The sequence below is a fragment of the Lissotriton helveticus genome, chromosome 8 (assembly GCF_964261635.1).
Source record: "Lissotriton helveticus chromosome 8, aLisHel1.1, whole genome shotgun sequence".
NCBI lineage: Eukaryota > Metazoa > Chordata > Amphibia > Caudata > Salamandridae > Lissotriton > Lissotriton helveticus.
Window position 1 is genome coordinate 609,007,693 of NC_136069.1, and position 24,306 is coordinate 609,031,998.

The window sequence follows — 24,306 nt, forward strand, 5'->3', positions numbered from 1 at the left end:
GCAATGGCAATCTTCCATTCCCAGCAGGGCAGACTAGTACAAGATTTCTTTGGTCTGAGAACATGTACAGTTGATGCATGAGTCCCATGCAGGCTAGAGACAGACCTGTGGAGTGGGCACTTAACTCACTGTGAGGAATGTAAAGGTGGATGAGAGATTGCATTAGCGAGATTTGACAAGATTCTCACTTTGGCGATTTTCCATTCCTATATCCCAAACGTCCACATTTTTCCACTTATTGAGTAGTAGATGTTACATCTTAGGCCGTTTTTATTTGGAGCAGCCCAGCCACAGCATACGTAACTATTCGCCTTTAAGCCACATAACTGGTAATATCTGCAAAAATGTCTGAGTTTGCGGACTCACGGTGCTGGGAAATCTCAGCTTTAGTGCTGCACATGGACAAAGTGTTGAGGGCTGCCAGTGTTAATGCTACATTTCAGAGCCAACTTATCAATTCTTTTCTACATTTCAGAGCCAACTTATCAATTCATTTCTGTAGAATACGTGGGGCTGAGTACGAGGGGTGGAGCTGATTGATAGCAAAGCGTGGTTTCTAGCAATTAGAATAAACCGTCAATAACAAATGGGGCATGGCATCTTAAATTACTCGGATGCCATTCAGTTATGTCGGTTATGGTTTCTTAGTTTCTGTAACCTCTGGCCCGAGTTTGCAGATTTGGAAAGATTATAGAAAGTGCCTGTTCCAAACATGACAAAACATGGCTGCCCATCCTGGAAGACACTTAGGACAGGCTTGGTGTGATGACGTCACAGTCCATCCAGGGATGGTGGCTGTGTCTGGAAGGTGTGAAAATGATCGTCACCAGGGAAAGTAATGTTGTAATCGACACAAAAGGGCATACTTCTCGACATTTTTTGTAAGGAAAATATTGAAATCTTGAGTTGTTACAAAATATTTCCTTCAATTGTAGGTATTTAATGTTCTGACGTGAAATTCACAATTCATTAACATCGTCTCTTTTCAGGTTGTTGACAAAGCTGCCTTTCTAGAAGATAATAGATTTTCACATTAATTACCAAGAACATTTCATTTAAAAGAAAATATAACATACCACCAGTTAGAATGTGTGACACGCCAGCTCCTAAAATATTTGCTGAAAAAAGAGTTTTTGCTTTTGACACATCAAAGTTCGGAAGAAGGTTTGGAGACGGCGCCCTCAATTTTTGAGGGTCTTAATGTGTTAGAACATAGTTTGTTTCATTATAATCTGATTTCTAAAGCAGTATTCATTTCTTTGTGGCATGTTCTACAAATAGACATCCCGTGTGAGTCTATATAACGGATCTAATGTCCACAATTGTTTCCCGGAACCAGTGTAATGAAGGGGATTGTGGCATTTTAAATCTACTTACTCAGGTTTTTGCTTACTGTGGCAAATAGCGAGTTTATGTATAACATTATTTAGGTGGTTTTCAAACTTTTTGTACATTGCTGAAACCTTCAGATGCATTTGAGCAACTAGTCACTGTTAACAAATAGACATACGTGTGTACATAAAATATAGGTGTGCATAAGAAGTTTGGGGGTGGAGTTGCCCCGTGGCTGCTGGAGGATAATGTGCAGAACACGAGGTTTCAGCCAGAGAAGCCATCATCCGAGATCAAAACTCAAAGGAACCAAATAATTTATCAGATGAAACCAGTAAATGCATATCAAGGTGGGAGCACCAATTTAAATAACCTTTTCTGCTTCTTCAAATCTCATTTTAATCAAATCAAATCATTAACTTCTCAAATTACCTAAAGAGTTGTTACTGATCTGCCTCGTAACTGTGCAATCAGACCCCTGCAATGACCGATATTTCATGTTGGAAGATGATGGGGGATAAATAGGCTTTCAGCAATAGCATGCTTTATAAAAAAAAATTGTAGAGATTTTCTGCTTTTGCTACACAGTGCAAAATTAATGCCTGGCCTAGGTGTATGCTGCAAGGCACCCTTTCTTATGAATATATTCGATCTGACTTTGAGATTATTCCGCACTAAAAGTTTATTTGTTTGGCAAAAGGTTGATTTTGCTGGGTCGAAATGGCAGACTAAAAACTGTGCACACAGGCTGCAATGGGAGGCCTGAGGCATGTTTAGAAAGGCTACTTAAGTGGGTGGCATCAGTGCTGCAGGCCCACCTGTGGCATTTAATTTACATACCCTGGGTACAAGGAGTACCACTTTACGAGAGAACTTAAAAGTACTTTAAATGTGCCAGTTGGGTATAAGCCAATTACACCATGTTTTAAGGAGAGAGCAAACGCACTTTACCACTGGTTAGCAGTGGTAAAGTGTGCAGTGTCCAAAGGCCGACAAAATTGATGATCAGCAAAACTAGGAGTGAATGCACAAAATTGGGGGAAGACCACCCTAAGGCTGACAGGTTTGACAGTATCTAAATCAGGTTGGCTTCTTCATTATCTATAAACAAATTTTGTATATGTAGATTAGGCCACAAATGCATTGGCACAGTGTTCTGGCTGGGACCGTAAACAAAAGTAACTTTTTGCTAACTATGACAGAAACAGCAAACTTGCCATTGAGACTTTTTCCAGTTCTAATCATATATGCCTTTGTCGTCATTTAGATAGCGGCAGGCATTCAGATAATGGCTGGAGTTCCACATCTTCCCAGAGGGGATACCAGAAAGATCAACCACAGACGAATGCAGAGCTGGAAAGGCAGCGCATCATCCAAGAAATGAGGAAGACTACATCGCTTGTGAATGACAACAGCTGGATAAGGCAGCGTGCTGCCAGTTCTTCGAGGGAACCCAGCAGTATGCCCAATACAATGAGAAGGTTAGCTGAATGGTGACAATTCTGTGCTGTTCTTAGTTCTGCCTTTTGTCAAACTGGTGACTCTACAGCAAAGATCGGTTTATGATTGAGCAGGCCAGTGAGCTGTCTGTGGCATCGTTATGCCAACCCAAAGTCTGGTTATGCTAACCTAAACACATCTGAATTAAGCATTAATTTCAAATTATTAAAACATTCTTACACCATTTCGAAAGGTAAACACACTTAGCTGAGCTCTGTTGGCACTTAGGTCTCTTTATATAACTATATTGGCAATTTGAATTCGTGTTGTGCCTCATGGTCATGCCAAATATGGTTTGCGATTAAATCCTATACAAGAAACTATGGACTCCTTGCGACTGTGAGTTGCTCCTGAATTTCCGGTATTAAGACCAACATTATCACAGAAAATCATTTTCTGAATCAAACCCTATATTCTTTTAGTATGGCCTGATCATCATGGTAGCTTATTCTAGAACCGACATCACTGTAAACTCAAACATGTCTTTTCCTGCCATGGTCCTTAGGAGCTCACACAGCGTCAGGCTAGAATACACATGATTGGCCTTTTGTTAATTCACTGGCAACAACTGTGTATATCCATAAACTCATACAACAATGTTTTTTTTCTGGTTTGTTGCTTTTTGTGGTAAATCTGACACGGAGTATAACCATTTTTCCCTGCTAGGGGTGAATCTTTAGACAATCTGGATTCATCTGGAACAAGCTCGTGGAGACAGACGCCATGGACAAATCAGTCTTCATCTTACAACTCATTATCAAGCAGTCAAGATTTCAGCCGCCCTTCTTCAATCGTGTCCACCTCTAACCGCTCTTATTTGCGCACTCCTTCCTCTAGTTTACCACCTGCTTCTGGTGGCACAGGGAGGACTGGTTCTCTGTCACAGGCATCTTCGGTTGCTTCCACCTCCCCACGAACTCTGTCTCCAACGCAAGCATCCCAGCCAGGGAGTCCGCAGAAAAGGTAGGTTTCTTTCACTCATATTGTTTTTTCATCAGTCTGCTTTCATCAGTTGTCGTACCTTTTTGTGCACGAAAATACAAATGACAGTCGCTATTTGATGCGTAATAGGAGGCACTTAATTTGAAGAGAATACATTGCTACTATGATTTCCGGTTGGCCTAGTTCTTATCCCTGGATTATCTTCATATTGGCCTTTTTCATAACTTGAAAGTTTTTTTTATTTTTTTTATTCCCAGTTTTCAATAGATATTGATTCTGAGCAGGAATTGCTATTCTGTTGAATAGTTCTCATTTTCCCAAATCAGTAGATGTTTAAGAATTATCAAACGGACTTACTAAGGGTGTTATAATCTTTATGGTGTGTGCTTCATTATTGAAAACTCATTATTTACTACTATTGGGCAGTTTGTTGGTAGGAGACTTGGGCCTGATATCCAATATTTAGATATTGTCACTCGAAAGTTAATTGTTGCTTCTGTCCTTAAAATTATTAGATGGGTCTGTGTACGACCTTAATACAAGCCAGCCATAAATAGCGATCAATTGTTCACCTTTACTGAAACTGTTGTCGAACGCCTACTCCTGGGTCTGTAACTACATTGTTTCATCAGACAAATTGTTTTCTAAATTGGATTGGATTTCGCAAGTCCTGAAATAAAAGCCATGTGATTGCCCGAAGTGCCATGTAGGTTTTATTAAAGACTGCTATTATGTGCATAGTTTTGTACTTTGGCAAGTCGACATCCTGTTTATTCTCTAGGTAAAACTTTAAGTACAGCCTTCCTCATAGTTGGAGAGGGCAGGGTGTGTTCAGATCTAGTACCCTATTATTCTGCTTCATAATGATAGTTGGACTTGGCAACTTACAATCTGATATTGTGCCAGACTGTATAAAGGACATTCTTTAAGCCAGGCAGTTTACCCAGGATCCTAGCCTCCTGGAAGCAATAATATTTTTTCTTTTTAGGCTATGAATGTTACCATTAATGAAATGTATGTATTGCTGTAGGGGAGAAATGTGGACCGTAATCAGAGGTTTATGATCCAGGCTCTCAGTTTTTGAATTTTAGCCAATATAATTTGAAACCGAGTAAAGTGTTTTGTAATAATTTTTTTCTCCCTCCCTTACCTTAAAACAGTGGTTCATAACCTTTTGACTTCCGTGGACCCTCCTGCCCTACACTTATTCATTACATGGATTTGGGGACCCCCACTGAATCATTATTGGAGTCTGGGGAACCCTACTGATTCATTAATGGAGTCTGCGGACCCAGACTTGAGCAAAATACCCACAATGTTTGTTCTTTTTTCATGGTCAAATCAGTTGAGGGTATAAACTGCAATGAGACTTTGCATAAGCTACATTACAAACATCATAGTCTCTCAAGTTGCTGGCAAAGTAATGTTCAAATCTACTTTGGGAATGGGAATTGGAAAATATTTTCCGTGGTTGTACAGGCAGGTTATTACGTAGAAGGAGCTATCGGTATAAATGTTTGGAGCGATGTAATAGATTATATGGGCCCACTTCGTTGATAGCCTTTTCTATAGTGTTTTGTGGAAATGGACTGGAATTTAAAGGCATCTTACTGTAAGGCTTATAGGATATGCCTAATATGACAATACCCATCACAGCGCCATATCAGACGAGCTACTGTCTTTTGGACAACTTGTTTTTGTCTATAAGTTGGTGATACTTTTTTTAAAGAAGCAAAAATACTTCAATTGATACAATTATCAACAGCCATGACTGAACTTTCAATTAAATGGCTGCTGCTAAATGTTAATTTCCCAGTAGGCATTATTTAGGAATATACAGGTATGGAGAGACCTCATGCTTCTCTAGAATAGCTGCATCTGTGTAGCGAAGTTGCAGTTTTAGCAACAAGCAACATGAGTTTTGCAATCACTACTAAGAGACTGTCATTTTTTTAATTCAAGAGGATCATTAATTTCCAGTTTAATGGCTTGAATCCCTTCAGAATTATTCAGGATTTCCACATAAACTCCTCACCGATAGCCAATACATTAAAATCCAGAAATTAAACCGATATTCTAAAAACTCTCAAGTCCGAATCTAATGAAGTCAGACTGCCACCTTGAAGTGACAGAATGCTTTCTGTCTCCTTATGCTAGCAGAGCATGTCTTCATATAAATTTGTTATAGCTTTTAAGCATCTATACTGCCAAATAATTTTGTTGTTGTTTTTGTTTTGTCATTTTTTGTTGAAACAAAAATACTAAACATAGTTACATTGTAGTACAGGGAGGAAGAAACAGTACTATCAGATGCTACTAGGGGTGGGGAGAGCAGGATAAAGGGGTTGTGGTAGGTAGGGAGGGGAAAATGCACAGGGAGATGGTACATAACACAGAAGAGTCGAGCGCACTAGCTGGCTTAGCGCTGGGTGTTTCCCCTGGTAGCAATTGTCGAGGAGCCGGCGGGCCGTGGTCCCATATGAACTGGGGGGGGGGGGGGGAGGGTTTGGGAGTGAAGGGAGTACATGGTCCTAGTATCCCACGACTGGGGTGAGAAGAGGGAGTGAAGTGGACAGTTAGGCCTTCCATGCCTGTTTGCTATGAAGGAGGGGCGGGGAATTGCATGCTGGTGAGGCGGGGAAGGAAGCCTCATGTCAAAGCTGAGGAGGACCGTAGTCCGCTGGTTGGGAGGAAAGGGTGAGACTCTGGGGGGACTACAGGAGGGGTGGCAGAGCGTGCAGCAATGGCAACCCACCTAGAGGGCTCCTGCCTAACTATGTGTCTGTCAAATCATTTGTTTGCTTGACTGTACATTACAATACTCTGCTCTTATCAGAACGGTTTCTACATGTACCAAGCAAGGTTCAAATTTGACATTACAGATCGACTCTTAAAGGCTTTCCAATCTCTAGGGCTTAGAGTAATCCTATTTATCTAGAGGACTACAGGATTCAGAAATGTTACTCTTTATTTCCCAGAGAAAGCAGAATATCTATGTGACATAGTAAATCTCTGTACATTACCTAGATCTTCTCCTGGAATTATTTAAGCAGTAAGCCCTGGCCATATCTTAAATCTAGCAACGTGGACGGTTGGCTTGTACAGTGCTCACGCACTGGCTTGTACAGTAACAATTGACCTACTACCAAACCACTATTTTTTAAAATTATTGCAGAGGTATACTCAGGTTTGTCATTGGACCAGCTGTATTACTACAGGTGCTAACTTTGAGGCAGAATTCTGCCCAGTGTGTGTGCACTTAAACACCCCACATCCTAGCTACAAAGATGTATGTATGTACCCTATAGGCTTGATTTTCCAATCAGAGCCCCGAGAAACCATTACCAACTGCTAAATCTGTGTGAACAGATTTGATGAGCTGACATTTCCCAGGAATCAACAAAGTTCTTATTTGCATTATTGTCTGTTTTGAAGACCGTTGTGCATACTGCAGCCGGTTCTGTCCGGAGCAGTCTTGAATACTGCACTGTACACAGCTTTCCCTCCTACACGTGCCTTAATTGCCATCAAGGAGTTTACTTCCCATGTTCAAGCATTCAAGATTCTCTGCGCAAGTCTGGGGTGTCCTGGAGTTAATAGAATCTCCCCTTGACACATAACCTTTGGTCATTACTGTATGTCATCTGACATTTTTTTGTATGGTAGGTGTGACCGCAATCATTAGGAAGCAATTGATCTAAAGGTCAATATTCTATGTGATAAAACCGTTTATTTAAAAAGTGCTGCTTGCAGACAGAAGGAGATGGATTAGTTAAACTTTTCCTGGAAATCTGTAACAAGGAACCTCCAGAGAGGACATCAACAGAGCAGAATTAAATCTGCAATGCTTCCATTAAACATGTTCTGCATTAGAATCTACTAACCTTTTTTCTTAACTAAAGACCAATTCTTTTTCGCTTAAAAACCCCCCAAAACTAGAGTCTATTGGCATTTGTTTTTCGAATGCTTCAGAGGTTGTGTGAGGGGGCAGTTGGTTCCATTATTGTGATTTAAACACTTGGGTTTGTAAAAAATAGGCACATTTTATCCAGTATTATGGGTGTCTTTCATAGATTCACATGCCTGAATCATTCCCCGTCGTCGAGATGGGAGCCCCAGTAATATAAAAGTAATGTCCTATAGACATACATAGAGAAAAGTAGGCCTAAAGGCCTTGCCTTAGTAGCCTATCTATGTCCTTTTGTAAAAAGGACCAAATTCCTGAAGGTAGCCAATCAGCTACCACCTCCCTCTAGAACCTTCCTGCCAGGAGCCTCAGTCTCTCAGATTTTCTACCGCACGTTGTGCTAGGGAGTCCCCACCTGAGCTCTCCTCAGGTTTCTTGAATTTCTCATTTTTTCCACTGAAAACTTGGATTATTCACCTCAACTTTGGCTGAACAACAGAAGAAAGGACTATTTAGAGCCTGTTCCTCTTGTGGCAAGAAGAGACTGCACATTGATGACAAACATGAGACTTGTCTCTACTGTCTTTATCCGGATCATTCTGTCAAGGAATGTAGGATTTGTAGAACTTTCTCTACCAAAACTCTCAAAGATAGAGAAAGAAGACTGCTCCTCTGGTTAAACCGACTTAAAACCAGAGATGATGATGTGCTGTCCTCGGAGGGCAGTGAAATGGCTTCAGTTTCTTCAAAACTGTCTTTGAAAAGGCCAAGGGATGCCTCCCCTAGCCATTCAGACGTCCCTCACAAAAAGACTACTTCTAAGTCTTCGGAGGTAAGATCAGACACGTCTGTGAAGGAGCCTACAACCTTCAAAAAGCCATCGCAGTCTTCGTCGACGACCGCTTCGACGTTTTCTTCAAGAAAAACGACATATGTCTCCATGTCGACGACGACAGTTTCGACGACGATGGCGTCGTCCGCCTTTGCCTCCACGACGACGACCACCCAAGCGTCGACGATGGGTAAGCCACTGTCGTCAATTGTGTTGATTAAAAAGCAGCAGTCATTTGTTAAAGCTTCGTCGACATCACCGTCAACGACGACGTCGACGACAATAAAACAAAAGTCGACGACGCCTTCACCGTCGACGAAGATTCCGTCGACATCCAGTGTGTCGTCGACGAGAGTACCGTCGATGCCGAAGTCACCACCGACGACGAAGGCACCGTCGACGACTAACAGTTCATCGTCGACGAGAACATCTTCGACAAAGTTGACGGCGTCGACGACTACAAAGATTGCGCCGACGACCACACCATCGACGATCACATCGCCGACGACAGCGACGACGACGAAAGTCTCGTCGACGCCAGACAAACGACCAACATCATTACTGTCGACGACACCGTCGACGACCTCATCGTCGACGACGACATCGTCGACACCATGGAAAAAAGCGGAGTTGATAACATCTAAAATGATTACCAAACTGCCCATTACACCAGAATTGACATCACCCAGTAGGGTTCAAAAACGACCTCCAGCCTGCTTATTACAAACTGATGAATCAGATGATGACCACTTCGAACAGGCTACAAGTCCGTCAGATCTCAATGTCAAATGCCAGAGTACTGACGATGACGGTGATGATGTCATCTTTACGGAAGAAACTACTCAGATACAAGAACATACTCGAGTTACTCCGATGATATGCCTGCCGGCTGAAATAGTCTCTGACTTGCAATTCTTAATCACAGACTACAAGAAACGATTCCCAGAATCACCAGCGGCCTCGTCCAAAGAGAAGCCTCACGAGTCATCCAGACCGCACCACTCCCCAAGGTCACGACCACCACCTTTGGTGATGACGCAGGACAATGAAGCGGTGCATAACATTCAATCTTCTGACGAAGAAGAAGATGTTCCTGAAGAAGGAGAGGTTAGAGACGACCTTTCACAAAACAGAGACGGCGAGGATTACGTCGCTCATTCACCAGCCACGCCGGAACCCAACACTTCAGACTCTCCACCAGTGGATATCGGCGGATTCCACAATTTAATTGAGAGAGCGGCCATTAGATTTCACATGACCATGGAATCAAAGGAAACCGATTGTTTTCTTTATGACTTTAAGGATCCTATAAAGAAATCGGCGAGGTCAATTCCCATAATAGATTACATCTGGGAACAGGGTCAGCAACTCATGCAAACGCCTGCTTCTGTATCTATAGTGGTGCCGAGACTAGATAAAAAGTATAAGGCACCAACATCTGCACCTATTTGCCTTAATAAGCATCCCAAGCCTGATTCGGTAGTCACCCAAGCCGCTCAAAAGAATTCCAGAAATCCATCCTCGCCACTCTCAGCACCACCAGACAAAGAGGGCAGAAAATTAGATGGCATCGGCAAACGATTCTCCACAACGTCTGCCATGACTGTAAAGGTGGCCAACGCCATTGCTCTGCTAGGCAGATACAATAGACAATTATGGGAAGATATAGTTCCGTATCTAACAGATATACCGGAAGATTTAAAAGATGAGGTCCAGTCACTCCTTAAAGAAGGACAGATGTCCGCATCGGAGATCATTGATTCGGCTGTGGATGTCGCCATGACAGGCTTTAGACAGCTGGCAGGCGCAGCTGTCTTGCGCAGACAAGGATGGCTCAAAGCGACGTCCTTCCGTCAAGAGGTCCAAACCAAAGTTTTGGACATGCCCTACGATGGACAACATCTATTCGGTGCAAAGATAGATGAAGCCTTGCAGACGATCAAGAAAGACACTGACACTGCAAGAGCTCTCGGGACTTTACAATTCAAAACTCAGTCCTTTCGTGGGAACAGAGGACGAGGTCAACCCACATACAGAGGATCCTATCAAGGAAGATCCTCTTACTCCTACAACCAAAATCGCTCACAATATCAGCAGCGACAGCAACAACAAGGTCGTCAGACCTCCTACGGGAGAGCGAACTTCAGGGGTAAATCCCAGAGGAAAACGACCGGCGGACGACAATGAACTATTTCAGCAGACACTCCCCACACCGTTGTGTCCTCTCAAGATTGGAGGAAAATTGACACATTTCCTCCACAACTGGAGATCGATAACGACGGATCGGTGGGTTCTACAATTAATCCAGCACGGTCACACATTGGAATTCAACTCAATCCCACCGTTAACTCCTCCTCGCAAACTTCCACACAAGCCCCTTCGTTTGCTCCTACAAGAAATCTCTTCCATGCTGAAGAAGGGAGCAATAGAACGAGTTCCATTCGCCCAGAAAGGGAAGGGATTTTATTCCCGCTTCTTCTTAATTCAGCAGAAAAAGAAGAAATGGAGGCCCATTCTCGATCTCAGGGCACTCAATTTCTTCCTAAAGAGCCAATCGTTTCGAATGGTGACAATCCAGGAAATCTTAGGATCCTTAGAGGAGGGAGACTATATGACGTCTTTGGACCTGCAAGACGCATATTACCATATCCCAATACACAATCGCCACAAAAAATTTCTTCGCTTCGAGGTGGCAGGTCAACACTACCAATTCTGTGTCCTACCATTTGGCCTCAAATCAGCACCATGCATTTTTACGAAATGCCTGGCTCCAGTGGCAGCTTTTCTGAGACAGCAGACTCACCAAGTCTTCCCCTGCCTAGACGACTGGCTGGTGAAAGCACCATCTCTCACAGACGCACAGCTGTCTTCAACCGCCTGTCTCGATATTTTCCAGCACCTAGGTTTAACTCTCAACTACGAGAAGTCAACCTTGCAACCCACCAGAATTATAACATTCCTGGGGGCAACTCTAAACACCATTTCATCCAAAGCCTTCCCATCTCAAGAACGAAAACACAAACTGATGGCTCTGGCTACCGCAGTGTCTTCAAAAAAGTCCATCAAAGTCCGAACTTTCAAATCCCTTCTAGGGATGATGTCTTCTTGCATTCTGCTAATCCCTCACTGTCGACTCAGAATGCGCCCCCTTCAGGAGGCTCTGAACAAACAGTGGATCCAATGTACAGGCTCTTTCGAGGATCACATAGTCATCACTCGACAAATAACCAAGGCTTTGCTGTGGTGGACGATGAACACGAACTTATCCTAAGGTCTAACGTTCTTGATACCAGCAACTCCACACGTCATAACAGACGCTTCTCTGGAGGGATGGGGTGCAGTTCTTCAGGATCTGCAAATCAGTGGCAAATGGACGGACAGGGAAAAAACCCTGCATATCAACCTCCTAGAACTGAGAGCAGTTCTTCACTCTCTTCAAGCATTCCTCCCTCGCATCAAAAACTCAGCAGTGCTTGTGCGCACGGACAACACAACCACAATGCACTACTTGAACAAGCAGGGAGGGACGCGTTCTCTGACACTGTCTCGAGAATCGCAAAAAATCTGGAACTGGCTACTGCTCAACAACATTACATTGACAGCAGAGTATGTCCCAGGAAAAGACAACATAATAGCAGACGCTCTCAGCAGACAAAGGTCACTGTCCCACAAATGGGAACTGGACCAACAAGTTCTCAACGACATCTTCTCGGCATGGGGAACACCGCACATAGACCTCTTTGCCACCAGGGAGAACGCCAAATCCCACAGCTTCGCAAGCTGGCATCCCCAACCGAGGTCACTAGGAAATGCATTTTCCATCGCATGGCGCAACGTGTTTGCGTACGCATTTCCGCCATTTCCCCTGATAACCAGAGTCATTCGGAAGATGAAAATGGAACACTGCACCTTGATTCTCATTGCCCCATACTGGCCGAGACAACATTGGTTCACGGACCTACGTCGCCTGTCTGTTCGACCATCGATCCAACTACGTCAACACCCAACTCTTCTCTCAATGTCCGGAGGCCAAGTACTCCACCCGAATCTGAAATCTCTCAGATTATCGGCATGGCTCCTGAGTACAGAGAATTCTGTCACCTAAACGTCCCGCAGGAGTGCAAGGATGTCCTAGCCAAAGCAAGGGCTGTCAGTACGAACAAAACGTATTCCTTGAAATGGAAACGCTTTTGTATTTGGTGTTCAGACAACAATATCCATCCTTTCAGAATCACGCCAGAGCAAATACTTCCTTATTTACTACATCTGGCGCAAACAGGGCTTGCACATGCCTCCATTAGAGTTCATCTGGCAGCAATCTCACGCTTTACAAGAACTTCAAGAGGTCCCTCACTATGGTCCAACAGGCTGATAAAGCAATTCCTTAAAGGGCTCTACAGATCTTTTCCAAAGCCAAGACGTATACCACCAACATGGCACCTTAATATAGTACTCAACCAATTGATGAAACATCCATTTGAGCCCATACATAGGGCTGATCTCAAATACATCTCTTGGAAAACTGCTCTTCTTTTGGCATTAACATCAGCAAGAAGGGTCAGTGAGCTACAAGCGCTTTCCATACAAGATCCTTTCATGCGATTCAGAGAGGACAGAGTCATTTTAAGTACTAATCCTCGCTTCATTCCTAAAGTCCCCTCGGACTTCCATCTCAATGAACCACTTGTACTTCGCTCATTCTTCCCGAACCCCAGTACTGTGGCTGAAAGATCCCTCCATTCTTTAGACCTCAAGAGATGTCTAAAATTTTATCTGGACAAAACGAAACATTTCAGAAAAACAAATCAACTTTTCATTGCCTTCAGCAGACCTAGAAAAGGCATGCCACTCTCTAAGCAAAGCATTTCCCGATGGATATCAGCGGCAATTGCCTTTTGCCATGACAAAGCCGGACGTCCATTACATTCCACAGTCCGAGCGCATTCCACAAGGGCTGTGTCCACATCGGCAGCACTATTCGCTGGAGTACCGATTCTGGACATTTGCAGAGCAGCGACCTGGAAATCGCCGCATACATTTACCAGGCACTACTGCCTGGATACAGAACTGATGCAGGATGCAGCTGTGGGTCAGGCTGTACTTCGCCATCTATTCCAGTGAGATGAGCCTTCCTTCTTCCCACCGTCCTGCAATGGTATGCACATTTATTACTTATTACTTGTATTACTGATGGTATATAGTCGTATGATATGTTTTATCTCAGACTAATTCTTATGTTCCATCGCAAATGTGCATAATGTATTGCTTGCTATTCTGATTCAGGCATGTGAATCTATGAAAGACACCCATAATACTGGATAAGGAATGCGTTACTTACCTGTAACAGCAGTTATCCAGTATTGGTGTCTTTCATAGATTCACATGCAACCCTCCCACCTCCCCAGGAAGTACTCATCTCTCACTCCAGAACATTCACTACGTCTACCTAGCTTGGTGCGTACGAAAATCTGAGAGACTGAGGCTCCTGGCAGGAAGGTTCTAGAGGGAGGTGGTAGCTGATTGGCTACCTTCAGGAATTTGGTCCTTTTTACAAAAGGACATAGATAGGCTACTAAGGCAAGGCCTTTAGGCCTAATTTTCTCTATGTATGTCTATAGGACATTACTTTTATATTACCGGGGCTCCCATCTCGACGACGGGGAATGATTCAGGCATGTGAATCTATGAAAGACACCAATACTGGATAACTGCTGTTACAGGTAAGTAACGCATTCCTTTCTTTTTTTGGGGGGGCATATTATGACTGAAGAATTGGGAGGGATGTCTGAAGGAATTTGACGTGTTTGGGGATGTCTCCTGTGGAGCAGCCTCTCCCCACTGTAAGTTTTGCTTTACTATTCCACATGTAAGTATTGTATTCACATTGTAATAGCAGTATCTTATGCGGTCTAAAAATATTTCTACATTAGTCAACTGATTTACAATTTCCAGTGACCTTCTCATTCTGTATCTAGGTCTGTGAGTGGAAAAAAATTGTGCTCATATTGTAATAACAATCTGGGCAAGGGAGCTGCCATGATCATCGAATCTCTGGGTCTTTGTTATCATATACAGTGTTTTAAGGTGAGAGTTGGGAAGGGTACCTAAGCAACTACCCTTGGAGAAAGCATGGCTCGGCGGAAACTTGGTTGCGGGCGCTCAACTAACACCAGCTTTGTCTTGCATGCATGATTCCATGTAACAGTAGTATAACATTTGGGAAGTGTAGGGTGTTGTTTATTTATAGCTGATTCCATTAGCAAGTTCCCAAAGATTTTTGTTTAGCACAGTCTGTGGTGGATCAGGAACATTTAAAAGAAGGCTAAAACTGACACAGCTTAAAACCATGAAACCGGAACAAATAAAAACATAAGGTGACCATGTGAAATATTGGTGAATACCACCGATTGTCTAGAATTCCAACAGGCCATGCCAACTTCTTAACTAGAAGGTAAACATGTGAATTTGCACTGGCAGAAATACATTCATTTTGATTATGTTAAAGGGGGATGCCTGCATATGTGTTCATGCTAGAATACATTAACACAGATCATGATCCCAACAGAAACATAATGCTCTTTCTTGCACTTTGTGGGGACGTTTGATGGATATCATCAATTGTCTAACGGTTGCTTGAATGTTAAACTTTTCATTTGTATATACAAACATTTGTATACAATCTACCGAGGTAATCCATCCTAACGCAAATGTATTGTACATACATCAAGGAGTACCTGACATAGATATAAAACCAAGTGCATACTCAAATGCTGATTGTACTAAGAACATTTGAAACTCTTTCCTATGATCATAAGGAACTAGACAGATGTGTAATATAATTGATTTTATAATCTCGGTGCAGCATAGAGAAAAGCTGAGGCAGTTTGAAAATTGCTAATCTTAGAAACATCAGGTCTTGGCAAGTTCCTTCTTCTGTTTTAGATCTCCATAAATCACTAATTTAGAGTAATTGCTTCATATGTGCAGCATCCCAATTTGCATTCAGTTATTCGTTGAAATGGCAACCAGCAAAGCACTTTAAAGATAGGATGAATATCAAAGTTCAAATAAGTAAATACTCAAACCTGATTGAAGAGTAGCTGTAAGAAACAGACCATTACCTGAATGGGCACTTGATTGTTGTTTAAAAGATCGCCTAATCAGTTCACTACTTTCTCTACCTAAAATATTTTCTCATTCCTACGTTTTCACGTTGGTTTCCCCAAAAGGGAGAGTTAGTATGCCGTTTACTGTTGTATTTGGGAATTTATCTCTACTATAACTTGTTTGTTTTGAATTCGTTCTCACTTTACTACCAACCTAGCGACTTCCACTGCTAAATCGTGCGAAAATTAAAACTCCAAAAGCATGGAAATGCAATGTAGATGGAATCTTTCTTCACCATCATGAAATCTCAACTACAGTGAAAGATAAAACAGGAAAAAAAAAGACAGGTCCAAGCAGTTGCCCGTAAAGAACATGAAGGATCATGTTAAATATCTAAAAACAAAATGGTGAAAATAGAGTTATAATAAATACGCTTAAAGTAGGAGCTAACTAAATTAGTTAATGTATTTAACAGCACATCAAACAAACATTAAAAGAAATCTTAGTTGGTAAAGTTATCTGCTTTGGTGCCTATAATGTTGCATGGTATCTGCAAGTGGAGATCCCACCCTGTTTTTCAAAAGCTAATATTTGTCTTCAACCAAATTCTAGGTGAGCTTTCATTAACCAATCAGATCTTTTCAGACTCTACTCATCTTTTATTTTTATCTGTCTTGATTTCTGCAATAACCAATTGTATTTGTTCCGCTTGGCTTCTTTTTAGCCCTTTAGCCACTGAATGTTGCTCTGCTGCTGCTGGGATTCAGGGTGCAAGCTTTGCTGCCTTTGACTTGCTGCAAACCTTATGACTCATTAAAGGTCACTTACCCCTTCTGGCATTGTAATGCGCTTCTTTTCCTCAGTGTGTCGCTTGTGAATCTGACCTTGGAGGCTCACAAACCGGAGCAGAAGTCCGAATCCGAAACAACGAATTGTACTGCAACAGCTGCTACACCAGATTCAAAAGTAAGCCGATACTTGCTTGTGAATGCTTTGGATATGTCTGTTGTGCTTTTAAGATTGAAGTTTAAGCACTGATCCAGTTTCTTGAAATATCCTTTGGATCGACCTTGTGTTTTAATAAATTGTGGTCTTGTCATAAAACCAATTATTTCGTGTGTCCTTAGACACAACATAAACCCAGAGAACAGTCCAGCTGCTGTGGTACGTTTGCTGCCATCCTCCCTGAAGAAATTGATTCCCAAGTGTGCAAAACAGATGCGCCTTTGTCTCATTAAATTAGAATCATAGCCTTACAATGACTTCCTGTTTACAGAAGTAACATAAATATTGGTTTTGTTAGATTAAGCCATTAATTAAAGCCTACAATTAAGCTGCATGCTCTTCTACTCTTTGCAAAATTAAATCTGTGTGTTTGACTGTTTTGCCATTAACTAGCCATGAACCCCCATTAGTAAATTAGTTTATGCAAATACTGTTTTCCTTTTTGCTGCAATTCGTAGCAAGTAATCTGTATCTTGCCTCAATAGCATGGGTGCGGGGAGAGTGTAGACAACGGATTGATACTTTCAGTGGGAGGCTAATATTCATTGTTCTAGATCATGGGTACTCACAAACTTTCTCTCGGGGGCCAAATTTACAGTGTGGTTTGTGTCCGAGGGCCGCACCGGTGGGGGCGGGGTCAGTGGGGAAGGGGCGGGGCTAGAACAACAAAAAAACTGTGACCATGAGGTTGATCATAGGTCCCTGCAGTCCACTGAGCCACCAGACCCGGCACACACACATCTCCCTCTCCCTCTCCCTCTCCCTCTCCCTCTCCCTCTCCCTCTGACTCTGTCTCCCTCTGACTCTCTGTCTCCCTCTGACTCTGTCTCCCTCTGACTCTCTGTCTCCCTCTCACTCTCTGTCTCCCTCTCACTCTCTCACTCCCTCACTCTCACTCCCTCTCACTCTCTCACTCCCTCTGTCTCCATCTCTCCCTCTGTCTCCATCTCTCCCTCTGTCTCCATCTCTCCCTCTGTCTCACTCACTCTTACTCTCTCACTCCCTCCCTCTGTCTCCCTCTCTCCCTCTGTCTCCATCTCTCCATCTCTCCCTCTGTCTCCATCTCGCCATCTCTCCCTCTGTCTCCATCTCTCCATCTCTCCCTCTGTCTCCATCTCTCCACCTCTCCCTCTGTCTCCATCTCTCCACCTCTCCCTCTGTCTCCATCTCTCCATCTCTCCCTCTGTCTCACTCACTCTTACTCTCTCACTCCCTCCCTATGTCTCCCTCCCTCTGTCTCCCTCCCTCTCTCTGTCTCCCTCCCTCCCCCTCCCTCCCCTTCCCTCGCTCTCCCTCGCCCTCCCTTTACCTCCCTCCCTTTCCCTCCCTCTGTCTGCCTTCCTTTCCCTCCCTCCCTCGCTCTCCTTCCCTCCCTCGCTCTCCCTCCCTCCCTCTCCTTCCCTCCCTCCCTCGCTCTCCTTCCCTCCCTTGCTCTCCCTCGCTCTCCCTCCCACCCTCGCTCTCCTTCCCTCCCTCCCTCCCTCTCCCTCCCTCTCCTTCCCTCCATCGCTCGCCTTCCCTCCCTCGCTCTCCTTACCTCCCTCGCTCTCCCTCCCTCCCTCGCTCTCCTTCCCTCCCTCGCTCTCCTTCCCTCCCTCGCTATCCTTCCCTCCCTCTCCTTCCCTCCCTCGCTCTCCCTCCCTCCCTCGCTCTCCTTCCCTCCCTCTCCCTCCCTCCCTCTCCTTCCCTCCCTCGCTCTCCTTCCCTCCCTCCCTCCCTCTCTCCCTCCCTCTCCTTCCCTCCCTCGCTCTCCTTCCCTCCCTCTCCCTCCCTCCCTCGCTCTCCTTCCCTCCCTCGCTCCCCTCCCTTGCTCTCCTTCCCTCCCTCCCTCCCTCTCCCTCCCTCCCTTGCTCTCCTTCCCTCCCTCGCTCTCCCTCCCCCCTCGCTCTCCCTCTCTCCCTCGCTTTCCCTCCCTCCCTCTGTCTCCCTCCCTTTTTAGGTTTCGGCTACCGTCCCACTGCGTAAGCAGTAGGTGGGCGGAGCCGAAATCTTTTGTTAGTAGTATGGGGGCCTGAACACGCCCCTCTTCGCCAATGGCTGGCCTCGTAAATGCTGGCCAGCCATTGGAGGAGAGGAGCGTCACTGAGTTCAGGGCCCGCCTTGACGCGATTCGGGGGCGTTTCCGTGTCTTTTTTTAAGTCACGCCCTCTCCTCTTCCCATTGGCTGGAATTTTACCTTCCAGCCAATGGTGAGGGGAGAGCACGCCCCCGAATCCCTACAGGACGCTGTGCTTTCCGAGCAGCGTCTGCCGAGGCCATGCGGTAAGCCTCTGCCCCCCTGTTTGTGCTGTTGTTTCTTGGTTTTTTTTTTTTGCATTAGGGGCCCCCGGCAATGCTCTCAAATCATCCCTGTACCTCCACGGGGGAATCACAGCGTCCGCCTTGTGAAGCGCCGCAGGCGTTTGTTTGGTATGGCTCCAGGGTGCAGCTTTCGGCGTGTGTGGCGCAGCTTGCAATACCTTCCGTGTGTCCTTCTGTCTCGCCGGGTTGTTGCTAGTGCCCTTCTATAATTAATCACCTCATCCACGGCACCGGGTCATGTCTCCCTTCAGCGCACCGCAGTTAAGTTGGGGTCAGTTTTATGCACGCAGCGGGTCTCTCTCCCAGCACCGCATTGTCTGTGCCTCCGAACCGGTGCTTCAATGATATTGGGCCATGCACCTTAGTGTATGTCCTCTCGCATCTCAGCCCATGGCACGCGTCATGTGTAGTCCCTGGCCTCCTATTTTGTATTAGGGCCCCCCCGCAATGCTCTCAAATCATCCCCGTTCCTCTGAAGGGGAACCGCAGCGTCTGCCTTGCATAGCGCCGCAGGCGTCTATTCAACGTGGCCCCAGGTGGCAGCTTTCGGTGTGTGTGGCGCAGCTTCCAATATTCAGCGGCAGCAGCTGATATCTGCTCTTTTTCTCGCGCGCCTCTGTCTCTGCCCCTGAATCTTATCTGGTGCCGGCTTGAAGTCCAGAATCCAGTAGCAGGCGGGTGCATGCTTGCGTTGAGCTAACATCATTGAGCACTCTTCTTCCCCCACATGTGGAGGCTGAAGTTTCCCTCTGTGACCATGGCCCAAGAACCGCGAGCAGGCTGCTGAGTGAGCAGAAAGTCGCAGGTGACAAGAAGCTGCATCATTTCATCGATATCACGAAGCAGGGCCAAAAGGACAAGCACTGAAGCTCCTGCTGTGCAACTGGTAGGTTTTAATACCGCTTCTACCACCCAATCAACCCCGAGCAGAGCACTTACGAGCCGTTTGGAAAAAATGACTTGGCAAACATCGCGACTTCAGACTGTCAGCCCGACGTGAATTAAAACCAAATTCTGCAAATTTGGGCTCTGACTAGGGCCTGGGTACCTAAAGTGCAACAAACTGTAATACCTCAGAAGATGAAGGAAGTCCTGGCTACACCTGTCTCTGACTTAATGCTGAATAGTATTTTCATACCATTTCATTTTGCTTTGTGACAAGACAACGGTGCATGCACCTGCAATGTGGATTCTGATATTAGTGTTGCTGTACAAATCTGGGCAACACACTCCCCTCCCGACTCCCGCCTCAGATGTTGAAGCTGCCTGCTCTGAACCATAGCGGAGGTGAGAGATGTCGCACACTCCTCTCTAGGGCCCGGTAAGTTCACTTCATTTTGCTCTGCTTCAGGATCCGCTGCTGCCAGTCTCCCTCCACATCTGCGCTGCCTAGCCTACTGCTGCTCCTGAGAGCGCCACCTCACACCTCCTTTTCCCTGTCTGGATCCCAGTTTGGGCTGTCACGTGCTCCTATATTATGTACTCTGAATATTTTTTTACTTTTAGTGTGCACGGACTATGTGTACATGCTTTGCATGGTTATAGTCAGTCACTCAGTGGGAAGGTGTGTCGCTGGTAGAAGGCGGCCCGCAGCGTGTCGGGTGCATGGAGAAGCTTTAACTGCGTCCTCTTTTACGCAACAACCCTCACGTTTCGTGTCTACAAAAATACAGCGTGTCCGCCGGTTTCGTATGATTATGAGAAGAAGTGATCTAGTAACTAAACTGCACTCTTCGGAACCAGAGATCCGAGTTTGCAAATTGGTTGCTTCTGCTCTGCGTTATGTGATCCTGCCCAAATTACCCGAGTGTCTTCATCTGACCCGCGTCTCTTGCCTGGCAAAAATAAATGGGATTGCCTCAGTGCATTATGTAAAGTTTGCATTGTATGTTCTCCATGCAAAACATACTTGTAATTAAAAAATAACTTAATGATGGTAAGTGATGAGCATTATACGTGGTAGGTTGTATATGAGGCGCACTTGTTTACAAGTTGGATTCTGAACCAAACCGACACATCGGTGATTGCTGGCCATTTACTTAACCCTCAGATGTCTTTAATGCGATTCAATTGTGCGAATGACTCGGTGAAGGCTTGTATCAGCTGTGCTCTTCTGCTTCAGTTGCAGTTATTTGTTTGATGCTGGGACGATTCTTGCACGGTGCTTCAATCAGACAGTGTGTTTGTGTGTGTGTCTGTGAGTTTTTATGTGTGTTTATGTGTGACAGGTGTATGTGCCTGATGCGATCTTAAAGATAGAGCAACATTATTCTTTATTAGTTCCAACACAATATGTTTTCGTACAGGTGGTGTTGTAAACCCATGTAAATAAGAAGGTGCTTTCATTTGTAAGAGTGAAGAAAAAGGAAGATCAGTAAAATAACATATTTGCCCAAGATCACACAATTTAGTTAACCCAGAAGCTGCGATGGATGCAGGCTTTCTGGTTTTACTTTGTCCCAAAGGCAAGACATATTGGCTATGCAAATGCTTGTTATTTTAAGTAATAGTTTCAGTATGCTATAAAGGATGCAAATCTGTTTTCACCACGCACCTTGCATGCAGTATTAATTAGATCATCTCAGATTGAAGATTCCAGCATCTTTGTAGCCTTTGGTTCTGCAGAGTACTTCCTAAAGAAAGATGGGAATGGGCAGGATTTCAGGATGTTGAAGAATAGTTATTTCTGTCTCCGTTTCATTTTCAGCTCTGTAGCAAGAACTCTAAACATAACAAGCATTTACAATGCAACGGTTTCGCCTTTGGAAAAGTTAGAGCTATTGGCAATGTAAATGACAATGCCATTTATTTATCTGTTTTCAAAACCAACACATAAATACAAATTTTGTCATTTACAATGCCAATAGCTCAAACTTTTCCAAAGGCGAAACCGTTGCATTGTAAATGCTTGTTTTTTAAAGGCTTTCTGCAACCAGAGCTCGACTCAGAGACACTGCTGCCTGTGGGGGGCGGGCGATTTCCGCCGTAGTCAGAGTGGGGCTGCAGGGGCCTGAGAGGTGAAAATAGCCTCATTAACATGCAAATGGTCTTTGAAAGACCTGTATACAGCACATCAAGCCACACATCTATTCTTTGTAAGTGCTGTGATTAAAAGATGTTTCTATTTCTTAAAGTCACAGAACTGCATTGAACGACACCAGAAGGCTACAAGTCCCAGCCAGCCTTGCGAGGATTCGAATTTGTGACCTGCAGATCACTGCATGTCTCAATCGTGAGTGTTTAATTCGCTGAGGGATTCTGTCCGATTAGGTAATCTGAGCACTGACAGGGCCAAAGGCGTCAAGAACTGCGCAGTGCTCCACTCCTCTGACATGGTCAAAAGGGTGACCCTGCCTGTGTGCCCTCCCCTCCCGGGCTGTGACAGCTTCCAGGCACGCTCACACAGCCGCATCAAAGCATTTCACAGGTCTTTAGAAGACCATTAGCATGTTAATGAGGCTATTTTCACCTCTCAGCGCCCCTGCAGCCCCACTCTGACTACGGCGGAAATCGCCCGGCCCCAACAGGCAGCAGAGTCTCTGATTCGAATGAACTCTGGTTGCAGACGGCCTTTAATAAAAAAACAAAAACTCAGGTATGATGTCTGAAAGGTCCGCGGGCCGCCAGGGAAGGCTTGCCGGGCCGCCCCTGGCCCGCGGGCCGTACTATGAGTACCCCTGTTCTAGATGATAAGAGTTGTGATAAACGGGGAGTTGTTGGTCAGAAAATGTAAAATAATTTGCTGTTCCCCTTTCCATTTTCTTTTTTGTTTCTCACTAGTGAAAGATCTTTCCTTCTTCTGTGTTGATCGCCCCTTCTGTATCCTATCTCCCGTAGCCTCCTCAACAGCAGATATACAGAGACAACCCAATTGATTTGTAAAATTAAGACATTAAACTCTGCTTGAAGTCCCAAGGACCATCTCCCTTAAAATAATATTTGGTCCAAGTACCAAGAATAATGGTCGGAGTTGTTAAAGTTAATGTGTATTGTGTTTCACAGTGGAGATATAACAATGTTATTTGCAAAATATACTTCAAACCCAATTTAATGATAATATATTAGGACCTCGTGATTTGGGGACTCCTTTCAGATATTTTTGCTTTGGTCCATGACAGAGTTAGTTAGACTTTACTTTGAAATGGTTTTTACAATATTTGCCAGGCACAAAACAGACACTTTTTCCACTATGAACTCTCGCTGTCCAGGGGTTACTTTAATGCGCTCTCTTTATTTACCTTTTGTCTTCTCAGATCCCCTAAATTTTGCGCAGCAGCATATTTGCGATGTTGTGCTATACCATTCAATGCAGCGTGCTGTTTAATATTTGCTTTTATTTTACTGTTTGCAGCCCATTAGGATGTCAACTTTTATCAACTTTCAAACATATCTCATGTACATATGAGGTAAACTGGAAGCTTGCACCTGAAATATTATACAATAAATGTTCTATATTTGTCAAATTAGTTTCTTCTAAACAAAAACCCTTCCATCACGTACATTTTTTTTCTTTCATTGTCCAAACTAGAGTTTGGATTCTTAATTATACTTAAAGGACAAGTACTTGGGGGTTGTGACTAGATAGAAGTCAGATAATTATGCATCCCCCTCCATCTCCTGCCACAGACTGACAATATCGTGATTGCTCTACTGTAATTGTATATCATGAGTACGGTGTGATTCCTAACAAAATTAGATTTCAACACTTGGTGTTCTTTAAAAATTGTCATCTATAATTATGGACTCTAAAATGATATGCCTTTTCAAGCATACATAAATCTGTCAGTGGGTTTTAATAGGAAAGGTAGTTTACTAAAGAAACATAACATTTAGGATCAATGTTTGGGACATGAAAGAAAGTGAATTCACCAGCCCAAAGAAGCAACCTTTTTACATGTCTAAGAAGCTCATAACATACAAAGACATGTAATTCTACTGCAGTTCAGCATGTGTGTAGTCTTTGACATCAAGCACCACACCCAACTTGTGGTCTAAACAACAATCCATACGGTCGCACACTGCTTCTCCTACCAGCGAGTTGGCCCCTGGACATTATGGTAAATGCAGTTCGTTTCAGCGTATGCGCTTCTGAAAAAATGTCGAGTATATCCACCGTTGTGCTGGCCATCCCTGTGACATACAAAGACATGTAATTCTACTGCAGTTCAGCATGTGTGTAGTCTTTGACATCAAGCACCACACCCAACTTGTGGTCTAAGTTAGTTTAAGTGTTTAAAGTCTGATCCACCCCACTGAAATGGAAACGCGTAAGAAAATGGCAAATTTGACCAAACCTGAAAAGCTTTCTTGTCACTAATTTGAATGATGTGTGATACCTCGGCCTAAAGGTAAGTCCACCTTAGTTGCTTTGAGCTTGAGT

General features: G+C 44.2%; 1 protein-coding gene across 18 annotated transcripts in view; it reads left to right on the forward strand.

Annotated features, from left to right (window-relative positions):
* Positions 1-24,306, forward strand: part of LMO7 (LIM domain 7) — a 516,155-nt gene that overhangs the window by 486,463 nt on the left and 5,386 nt on the right. For 13 of the 18 annotated variants that reach the window (XM_078657448.1, XM_078657449.1, XM_078657450.1 and 10 more), the window contains 5 exons: positions 1,530-1,682; positions 2,600-2,813; positions 3,499-3,795; positions 14,489-14,597; positions 16,484-16,586. In XM_078657448.1, coding sequence (XP_078513574.1) covers positions 1,530-1,682; positions 2,600-2,813; positions 3,499-3,795; positions 14,489-14,597; positions 16,484-16,586 — 876 coding nt within the window. The remainder of the gene's footprint in view (positions 1-1,529; positions 1,683-2,599; positions 2,814-3,498; positions 3,796-14,488; positions 14,598-16,483; positions 16,587-24,306) is intronic. The other 5 variants (XM_078657451.1, XM_078657452.1, XM_078657441.1 and 2 more) reach the window with 1 other exon arrangement.